This window comes from Barbus barbus (assembly GCF_936440315.1).
Source record: "Barbus barbus genome assembly, chromosome: 1".
Taxonomy (NCBI): Eukaryota; Metazoa; Chordata; class Actinopteri; order Cypriniformes; family Cyprinidae; genus Barbus; species Barbus barbus.
In genome coordinates, this window is record NC_136729.1 from 31,135,607 (window position 1) to 31,147,281 (window position 11,675).

Here is an 11,675-nt window from a genome sequence, read left to right on the forward strand (position 1 = left end):
CCCAATTCTCACAAAATGGCATTTCTTCCATATGACTAAAGCTGTATATTGCATTTTAAATGAGCATTTCTGCTACTTGTGAGATGCCACAAAGTCGTACTCTCATAAAAATGTGCTCTAAAATTTCACTTTAATATTTAGTGACAGTTCACCCTGCCTCCATCACATCTGCTTTATGGAACCAAACATAATTGACAGATTTAATAATATAAATAAAAATATAAAATCTGCAATTTTTTGCAAACAAGTTAGTTGATTTCTTTTTCTTTGCTGGCACTACTCCACCAGTAAAAACGTGGGCAAATACAGTAATAAAGCATAGTTCTGAACTAGGAAAATAATGCACGTAATGGTTTTTCAGGAAGGGTTTTGTAGAGTATATCAATCATGGAGATCAATGTTGCTGATAAAGATGATGGCATAGTATAGAAACGCATTGCTGTCTCCGCATTCATAATAAGCTGCATTGAACAGTCATTTATCATTCTGTCAAGCATATTCACATTCAACCATCAATCTCATCTACATGTTATAGAAATGAGTACCATCATGGCTGAACAGATGGGGAGGGTTGTAACACTTCTTTGAAATTTAAGTCAATTATACTACAAATATGACACAAAATTAACAGGTCGATTTTAAATTTAGTACATTTTCTGTGTTACAACTCGCCTGGGTGTGGTAGGTGTAACAACAGAACTCCACACTTGACGTTCATCAAAACAGTTTAGGCATAAATAAGTAAATAGCATAAAAGATACCAAACATGAACACATGAAAATATGATACATGTTAGAGTGTAAGATCAATTTACTCTTTATTATTGATTATTTATTTGGACCCTCATGAAAACAAAACATCCTAAACCAGCTTGCTGCCTGCCCAAACTGATGTCCCAAATTCTTCTAAAACCAGCCAAAAGAGCAGCCTGGGAAACAAGTACATTAGCTTATGCTGGTTTATGATCTTTTTTTCAGCAGGAGAGTTGGAATGTTTCAACCCATAGACTAAACAATAGCAGCCTTTTGTTAATATCCCTATTCAGACACGTTATACATAAATTCTACTAAGCATTATAAGTTCATATTGGAATGACACGATAACAGTACAGACAGCAACGTATTTATAGCCCCTACAAATAGAAACACCTGAGCTCGCAAATGTCTATATGATTTCTGTGCACTGCTTAATGTGTTTGTAAACCACATCAATCCTGTTCTGCAACGTAAGCGCGTGCTCTTCAGACAGAGAGCCCAGTTCGCGCGACAACGGTTCCCTCGCGCGGTACAGTTCACACAGCAGCTTCGCGCTGTTTCCGGAGCGCTTCAACTCAGACAAACGCCGGACTGTACTTCTGCGAAATATACACGACGAACTCAGCAGTAGTCTGTGATATCGTTCCCACAGATCAAGCACTCTGTATCCGTGAACAAGCCCTGCCTCGTTATCAATAAAAAGCAAATGCCCGTTGATTGTTTTGAGAAGGTTATTAGTGGTCCTCTCCATCACGCGCGCGTCCCACTGGAGACTGAAAATGTGACTGACAATTCGATCAAAGTTGGCTGTTAAATAATCAAATATGATTAGATCACTCCACTGCATTAACTCAACCAGATACGTTACAGTCATGTTAGATACATTCTCAGCAGAGAGTTGCAGACCTCCTCCTTGCTGTTTCCGTAAATGCAATGGAATAAACACTCCAGTGACATTTGGGATGAACTCAGTGAGAGACACAATGGCATTTGGAGACCATTCTAACGCCTCGATGTTTCCTCGCACACCTGCCCACTGCTCACTGGACAAGTTCAGTTTGGAAAGTGCCAAGGGCGGAAGGTTGGAAATCCCAAGCAGCTCCGCTAGATAATACGAGAGCGTTTCACCAAGCACTTGATCCGCGTCGATGCCGTATCGCACGCACGCTCTCGTCCCGTCGGCGAAGGTCGCTAGGCGGTTTGTGGGTCTGCCGCAGCCCGCTTCCAGCACAACCACCCGAGCGTCCCGAACCTGCTCTCTCCACTTCCTCTCGTGCTCCACGCTAAAAACACGAGTGGAGAGACCGTCCAGCCACGCGCTCCAGAAAACCTGGTGCTCGATCGCGTTATCCAGAATATTAAAAGTTTTTCCATCGCGCAATCCTGTGCTCACCGGCGCGTGTCTTTTAGAAACATTTACCTGCTCGTTTGCAACGGAAAATACAACGTCCCGTTCAGAGGATTTTGGGGCAAATACGAACCAAAGTTGCAACTTCATATTTCCAATCCAGGTAACTATTCCAAGCCACATGCAAAGTGACGCGCATAATTTCACTTTACTGGCGTTCATGATTTCCAAACGCATTTTAGTCCATTTCGCTTTCCATTTACCTCTTCTTACATAAGTCTTCTATGGCTAAAATATGATCACAATGAATTCTCCTCTCTTATGCGATGTTCCCTGCATCTCATCCCAAACTCTTCCAGCCTTCACAGTACAGCTAATCGCACGGACGCGAATCATGTGACCAAAATCAGATCATGAGACTTGACAAATGTGGTTTCGTATTTCTCCAGGGGGGAATGCCAATGACGAAAAGGTTAGAAGAGGATGTTTAGACTTTTCTGGTAAATGCACAGGAAAGTATTTGGATTTTATATATTTACAAACGTGTCTATCAACAGCTGTTTATTTGAGTAAACGACTCAGACTGAGGTCTCCATGCAGCGACCTATCAGTTTACGTGGCATGCATTAGTTAGTGGGTTTTTACTTAAAGGTACACTCAGTAACTTTGCTTATTAAAAAAAGATTTACACAGAGAAAACTAAGCCAAATCACTCAACTTTCACAGTTTGCTTTATGTAACAACATTGTTTAGTTGTTATATGTATAAATAAGTGATAAAAGTAGACATTTTTCATAATTTTGAATTCAGAGAGTTCTTTTGTTTAGGCTACTTGTTTCCGACTTGAATGCGTGACATGTCATAATAACAAGGTACACGTTTCCCAGGTGCATTTGAAGGCGGCATTATACTACTTATAATAATGTTCACTAAATATAGTGCTTTCAGCTAGTGCTCAAGGCATTTTAACAAGCTTAAGCATGAGGATAGATCTAAATAAACCAAGCAAATCAGATAATATAATATATTTTTACAATGTACATACAGCAGACACAACATTGTTGAGTCTGAGTCAACAGGAAATTAAATGTCCAAACAAGCAGTCCCTACTGGAGTCATGTAACAAACTGCAATGATTTGCAGCTCTCACACCACAGATTGGGAATAAATGCGGGGACATCAAGCACCAACCATAAACACATGATGGTCACAGCTGCCACACTGCAACAGGCATCCAACATAGCCACTGCAGCGAGAGAACTCACGGCAGACCAGTGACATAACATTTATTTATATAGCACATTTAAAAAGTCACCTTTAAACGACGCATTGTTTTCAACAATGACAATTTCAACATTCATTTTGGTGTGGTACTGTTTGGTCATTCTGGGTTATTTTGTCATGTGTGAGCTGATCCTACTGTCATTCTGTTTTGACTTGTTACTTATTACTTGAATGCACTGCCAGAGATACAGCTGGTCAGACCATGTTCCCAAAATGTCTGGCCAGGAGCATGAAGAAGCTGCAGGTGTTGTGCCTAAATACTCCCTCTGCCACCATTCTGTCACTCTACTTAGTATAAGCATACTGATTTTGGAGCTTTGCACCTGCTGAGAAGACTAGGGTATGTTGTGGTTTGTTTGTTAGATACCTGTTTGCAGGTCCCCAAAATGGGATGTTGGTAAAGTGGAACAAAGCCGAACCAGGAGCATTGGCAAAAAAAATCTGGTGGCAAATTTCTATGTTACTGACATCGTTAAACTATTCAGTTTTTCCAAAAACATAGTTCCTAACAGCATCTCGGAGATCTCAAATTGATGCATTTGCAAAAGTTATTATTCTGTCATATATTGTTAAACCAACATGGCATTGTGCTGTGATGTTTAAGCAGTGAGTTACATTGTTGTATAGGAAATGCACCCCAAATCAGAATCACAGAACTGTTACTTGTGCAGGTCTGCAATATATAAAACATGAGGTTTTTGAAATACACTGATATGTTTAGAACATATTTATTTATTGAATATACATAAACAGTGGTTTATCTGTGAAAACCTAAAACTTTGGTTCTGTGCCCTCTAGATAAAAAGTTTGCAATGTAAGGAAATATGTAATTTAAATGGGAACAGTTTAATTTAGCTCAAAAGGGATCATCTATGATTTTATAGGGAATTTGAACAGACTCACTGTTTCACGGCTGATCACTGAGTCGGCAGTGATTTCACTGAACAAGCCGTATAACATCAACTCTGCACTGGATATTAAAATCCAAAATATAATGAAAACACTATTAAATAGAACAGTAACAAGATCAGCAGTTTAAGACATTAACTTGTAAGCACAAAACACAAGATACTTCTCTTTTCAATATAAATAAGACTTTATTTATATAAACTTAAGACATAAACTAATCTAACACATGAACACACGCATTCACACGTTGCAGAAAGAGAGTGAGGAAAGGATGAGTTTAAGAGAATAATAGTGAAATCCCAAGTTTACAGCAATATGTGCTATTGCATAGACCTGAACAACCATCAATCACTTAATTAACCCTCGCATTGAGTTTCTCAATGAGGCTAAAATTTGTAGTAAATGCACCAGCTCAGCGAAAATCTGGAAGTTACTTGCTTGCGTTGCCTTTGTGTTAAGGGATTCCCTTTTGTTGTTGTCATTGCAAAAAGGGGTTGCCCGAGGTTGCTGATTGGCTGACAGTTCAGTGGTCGTTTGTGGTGATGTCTTGGGAAGCCAATCGTTGGGCGTTGGCTGGATATGGTTCCAGAGTCAGTTGCTAGTTGAAGTTTGAAGCGGGGGCAGTCGAACTGGACTTTGTGCAAACTTAACTTTTGAACACGAAACTCAACGGAAAGAAAAGAAACTAAAGTAAAAGAATAAAATGATGTAACGAGACTAGGTGGTTCTTCTTCTCAACGTGGTAGCAGCTGGCATGCAGGCTGAAGCATGCTGGAATGGCGCACAAAGAGCAGCGTCAAAACGCGGTGGCAAAATCAAAACAGAGAAGAGGGAGAAGAGAGAGATTTGATGGTGTCCTGAGTTTTTAAACTTGGCTTTTGGACCCCTCCCAACTGGTGTATTGACCAATTAGACTTTATCTTAGCTAGGGGTGTTGCTCTGTTTCTCCACCCAATCAATAAATCAACATGTCGTGGTCAGTCACATTGTCCGAATTTTCCAAAGTATTGCAAAATATACTTTTGGATGTGATTTCTATAACCAGAATATGATACATTTGACAAAGAATTGATTGGAAGAAACGTTTAAAGCATGATTTTTTTGGTTACATAAAATGGAGTTATACATATAAATTATTAGTTGCTCATAAGTTCTTTTAAGATGATTTTAGGTGCATATGGAAAAGACAGTCTCTGTGAGGTTCTGTGTAAGACATAGGGACTGATGTTCTGTGAACAAAGGAATTTCAGTCTGGTCTGTGTCTTCTATGTGGGGGAAAAGTCAATCTAAGGAAGCTCGTGATTTCTATCATGGAACACATGGGATGGCCGTCTCTTTGACCATCAGCCTTGATTACTTGCCCCAAATTTGACAGTCTCCTTCCTGAGTTGGACTTATCAATAAGTGTTCCTTTTGTTTTAATGTTGCAAGCTGCTCACTGACAGAGTTGGTTGGTTCGCTTGCTTCAGACGATCTGAAGCTAGGGTTCCGATTTATGACATCCTGTTGCCCTGGGGCCTCTCTGTGGAATTTGCTCTTTTGGTGGTTCTAACACCAATCTGATCGATTCTTCGATTCTTAAATGGTCTGATTCGCTCTGATATCCTACAGCACTCAAAAGTCGCTAGAGTGTCAAAGAAAACCAAATAAGCTTATCTGTATAGAGATTTTGTTATGTTTATGGCTGGAAGGGTTGACAAAGAGGCCTGTCTTTGCTAGGTTGGGTTACAGGTGTTGTTCTTTCATCCTGGCCAATTTGTCTGCAAGTAGATTGGTGCAGAGACTGTGAACTGGTCTTTAAAAACAGGTTTTGTCATGTTGTATGAGCTCTATGTCATTAGCTTGAAATACATCAGACAAGTCCAGTAGAATGAGGACGGCTGATCTGGAGGCAGCTTTCAGAGATCAGTGTAGTCTCTGTGGAATGTCCCCTTTTGAAACCAGATGTTGTTGAAGAAAGTTAGAGACCTGACTGACAACAACTCAAAAATAAACCTAAATAAAATATTTAAAAAGACTGTTTGTCTGCTCCAGGCTGCTTCATCACTGGGACAAACATAACCAGAAGAATCATATTAATCACTTTGACTTGTTATTTAGCAAAGCAAATAATAAAAGTAAGAAACTTTATTGTAGGTGATTTTGGCAATTAATCTAAAAAAAGCTAAATTAAAACTATTACTTATACTTTTTGTACACAAAACCTCACGTTTCGTGTACTTGGATAGATCCAAGATGGCGGCGCGATCGGACGCAGCGGCTACTCCGGGTCCCAAAGACGGTGCTTTTATGTCTTTTAATGTCGTCTGTTCGTCTCCAAATAGTGTCAATTTACCGCTAACTCATAAGGAAATCACCCCAAAACTGATCTATGATCGCCAAAGTCTTTTGGATATCGGCAACGCATACCAACAACAACTCTCACCGGCAGCTACTGAGAAGCTACGAGGCCTTTGTTTACTGCTGGAGCCGGACCTTGAGACCGCGGCCTCACCTACTGATGCTATCCACACAAGGCAGCGTCGCAAGCGGTGTGAGAGAGGACGGAAGCGCGGTAAGTGCGGAGGTATACGAGCTAGGCTAAGAGCTAACCCCACAAGACCGGCTCTTCCAACACTCATGCTCTCAAACGTTCGCTCTCTGGAAAACACACTGGACTTAATTCAACTCAGTCGGTCTACACAGCATGATGCAAGGGATTGTTGTGTGTTTGTTTTCACCGAAACATGGCTAAACGACAACATCCCGGACTCCGCCATTCAGCAGCACGGGCTAACCACCTTCCGAGCGGATAGAGATTCATCACTATCTGGTAAGACCCGTGGAGGTGTGTATATCAACAAAGAGCTTGTGTGTGTATATCAACAAAGACTGGTGTAACAATGCTGCGGTATTATCAAAACATTGTTCATCGCTGGTGGAGTTTATGTTTGTGAAGTGTCGACTGTTCTATCTGCCGCGGGAGTTCACGGCCATTGTTATTGTTGCAGTTTACATCCCCCGGTGTGCAAACGCTAAGAACGCGCTTCGTGAACTGTATAGCGCCAGCAGTGAACAACAAACACATAACCCAGACGACTTTTTCATCATAGCCGGTGACTTCAACCACGCAAACTTAAAGACAGTTTTGCCAAAGTTCTAACAACATGTGAACTTTGCAACAAGGGGAAACAACACACTGGACTTTGTTTACACAACAGTAAAGAACTCTTACAAGGCTGTACGCCGCCCCCACCTCGGGTACTCAGACCACATCACTGTTATGCTAATCCCAGCATATAGACCACTTCTCAAACTCGCCAAACCGGTTCAAAAGCAGATAACAGTATGGCCAGACAATGCCACCTCAGCAATGCAGGACTGCTTCCAGGACACAGACTGGAACATGTTTAAAGAGGCAGCCACCTACAACAACCACACAGACCTGCATGAGTACACTGAAACTGTGACTGCTTACATCAAAAAGTGCACTGATGATGTGACAGTCACCAAGACCATCACCACACGTGCAAACCAGAAGCCATGGATGACAGCAGAGGTTCGTGGGCTGCTAAAGACCAGAGATGAAGCATTTAGATCAGGAGATAAAGCAGGCCTCAAAACAGCAAGAGCCAGTCTGTCCTGTGGCATCAAAAATGCAAAATGGTCATATGCTCAAAAAATCAACAATCACTTCACAGACAGCAGTGACACACGGAGCCTGTGGCAAGCCATTCAGACCATCACAGACCACAAGCCCCTGCCACAGACCTGTGATGAGGACACATCCCTCCCCGATGCACTCAACCACTTTTATTCAGGGTTTGAGATACAGAATGACACACCTGCACAAAAGCTGCCCACACCTCCCAACGACCGGGCACTCTGTCTGTCTCCAGCCGATGTAAGGAAGACCCTATCTAGGAAGACGGTACCGGAGCATCAGAGCCCGCTCCGCCAGACTGCTCAACAGCTTTTTCCCCCAGGCTGTGAGAGCCCTGAACTCAAATCACCCCGCCCCCCTCTGAAACCCCATGCAAACCCCTACCTGCTGAAACATGGATCAGTGCTCAATCATCTGTTCCCCAACCAGCTGCTTGACTCAAAATGTCTCTCTTTGCACATGTACAGTATTTGTGAAGCATTTGTATAGTTTGTATTTTTTATCTTCTATTTTTTAGTTTGTATAGGGTGAATATTTATGTGAAGCATTCGTATAGTTTGTATTTTTTATCTTCTATTTTTTAGTTTGTATAGGGTAAATACTTATATATAGTATACTTATAGTTAAATCTGTCAGTAGGTTAGTTGTGGATAGGTTTATAGTGTTTTTTTACTTCATTGTTTCTATGTATATTTATGTAGCACAGTGGTCCTGCGAGACACGACATTTCGTTCCACTGTATGTCCCCACATGTAGCGGAATGACAATAAAGCTCGACTTGACTTGACTTGACTTGACGTTCTGTTGACACTTCCCTCCATTTTCCATTCCGCTCCATTCAAATGCATTTAATGGTCCATTAATCATTTACTTTATGAATGCAACTTAGAATCATTGCGCAGGTAGTATAAAAAGGACCAACATTAAAATACAGTGACTAGATGTTGCAGAGCTGAGCAGAGTGTGTGCCGAAGTGGCAAAGTGCCGAAGTGTCTGTTCCCTCGGTGTTCCTTCTCATTGCAAATGCACGTTTTAGCGAACTTTGTCCAGAATGTCCATGAATATTTTAGAGAGAAGCCCTTTTCCCTTCAGAGTGCCCTCGAGCAAGAGATGCTAAGTAGAACACACCATCAGCAACGCTTCTTGAATGTTTCTTATTTGGTAGTTGAGTCTCACTCAAAACATCCAGAGGCAAGTCTAGGTTTTCAATAAGTGATTACAGTCTTCTTCTATCATGAGTTATACAGTTGTGCAAGGATATAATCCAATATTGCTTAGACATTGATGGATTGTGACTGCCCCTGAACAGAAGTAAAAAGTTTGTGATAATCGATTCATATTTGTCCAAGATAAACACTCCATCTGGAAGGAGATGTTTATTTGAAAATATGTTTTAGACTCGGTCCTTTCTGTGGAATTTTGTTTGTATGTAGCTGCCAGAGCTGAAACAAATTAAATGTCAGAGTTGCATGTAAAACATCTCTGACACCCCCTCAAAAAAACAAAAACATGTAGATCATTTTAGTAAATGTATTGTACGCATATGCTGTTTGCCTGCTGTTGGACACATTGATGTTTGACTTCAATAGTCGTAAAACTGCTAAACATTCTGAGGACATAAACATCTTAGCATTTGTTTTCAATATGCACATAATCATAAACATGCAAAGCTGCAGTAGTGTATGGATTTGGTTACGGATTTTATTGTTTGGAGAGAATGAAAATAATTTGTGGAGGGTTTATATTGAAAATTAATACTGTATGGTGTAGAGAGGGTGGATACAGGCAGTAATAAAAAATCAACTGGAAAACAGCAAAGGCTTTATTCAGAGATCCTATTTTGAACAAAAGTATCATTAGACTATGCTTGTCTAATTATAAATATTGATAGGTCAGATCAACTGTTGTTTACTGGGGTTTTTTCAGTGTGTTTGTGCTTTGTGTCTTGTGACATATTTTTTAATCATCACAGTCATACGAGCAGGGGGTTTTCTTCTTTCAGACAGAACGAGTGTATTTGGGAACAGTTAAGAACATGGAAACTCGGTTTCCATGGGAACTCAAAACAAACGGGGAAATATTTTCCTCTTTAGTCTGTCCTGCTGAACCGTTCTACCAAACTAGAAAATAACTCACATCTGTCTTTGTGACACCAACCTTAGAGAATCACAAATATATTTCTCATATCAAAAGTAAAAGTTGCAGCAGAAGGCTGAAAGTCTACATGTAAAGAAAATAATCCAAATGGATCAGTCAAATGGAGAAACAGATGGGAGAGAGGTTATAGAGAGAGAGTGAGAGAGGTAGAGAGAGAGAGAGAGAGAGAGAGAGAATGAAAGAGAGTTCTTATAGTCAGTCATTTGTAGAATACATTTCCACATCTGCCTGACCAGTGAAATGGTGCCAATTTATTATATTTATATATAGACCTATATATATTCTCCCAAAAGTGCATTGTCAGTACATAAATTATAACCTAAATTATTATTATTATCAAAGACTCCACTACACTTCTCTAGAAACTACATTTACAGTTTTTTACTTTTACAACTTTTGTTCAAAGCTGCTACAACAATTTGGTTTGTTGGCAGAGGAATATTTAGAAGAAACTTAGTAACTGTGTCTAACAAATATACAAGCATGACTTTGGTAAGAGAATGGGTTAAAGGTTTCTCTTTGCTATAGGAACTGTCTAAGAGAGAGAGAGAGAGAGTGGGAGAGGAAAGACAGAGATACTAGGGGTTCTAATCACTGGCCTCATGTTGCCGGAGCTCATTTGACACAACAGAAGTCTTGGCAGAAGAATGCTCTTTCCCTCAGGCCAGCTGGCTGTGATGGTAAGAGTTATGCACAAACTTTAACATTTGCTTTCAAGAGTAATGACTGTGCTTTTCTGACACAGACACTGTTATTGCAATGCACTGTGTAATTTAAATACCACAGCCAAAGTGTGTTTATCTGACTGTATGTTTAGTCCTTTAACACCACTTAATGTTATTCTGCAGGTTACATTCCATTAAAATGTGCTTTAAAGATCAGCTTTAGATAAGTGTTCCTTAAGTCCCAGCTGACTTTTGTCATATGAGACTTGCTGAAAATTGTGAATCTGTTTGCATATTCATAAGATGTCCTTGTGTTGCTTGCAAATTTGATATAATCATTTGCCAGTGTCCAAATTATATAGAAGTTTAATTCATGGTCAGTTCTGTTTAGTGTTTAGTAAACCTGGATACATGTGCTTGATGTGCATAAATCTCTTTGGACATTTTCTCAAATTAGAAAAACAGACATGAGATAAATATGCCAGGAAATGACTATAGGAAACTTTTTTGCAAACTCAAAGATAGCAAGACACAGACAGGAATCTTGCTCCCACAAAAAAACAAACAAGCAGTGTTATAATTATAGCACTGCTGCACAATTATCACAGTCACTCATCTTTTATCTATATAAAAGCTAAACTTCTGGGGGGGGCCGATGAAAGACCACAGACTATAATTACAAGACTGGTTATCAGATCTATGACAAAAGCATGACTTGAACCTGCCAAGACATGGTTAAGAACTTAACGCATAAGTCAGCCAAAAATTTAAATTTGCTGAAAATGTATTTACCCTCAGGCCATCCAAGATATACATGTGTTTGTTTCTTCATTTGAACAGATTTGGAGAAATGTTGTATTATATCACTTTCTCACCAATGGAAGCTCTGCAGTGAATGGGTGTCGTCAGAATGA

The 11,675-nt window shown here is 40.1% G+C and overlaps 1 protein-coding gene across 1 annotated transcript; it reads right to left on the bottom strand.

Annotated features, from left to right (window-relative positions):
- Positions 1–800: 800 nt before the first annotated feature.
- On the bottom strand, positions 801–2,466 carry LOC306853031 (four-jointed box protein 1-like). The gene has a single exon (XM_079390192.1). It carries the CDS (start codon positions 2,338–2,340, stop codon positions 1,165–1,167), a length of 1,176 nt encoding a protein of 391 aa, XP_079246318.1. The 5' UTR covers positions 2,341–2,466; the 3' UTR covers positions 801–1,164.
- Positions 2,467–11,675: the final 9,209 nt, after the last annotated feature.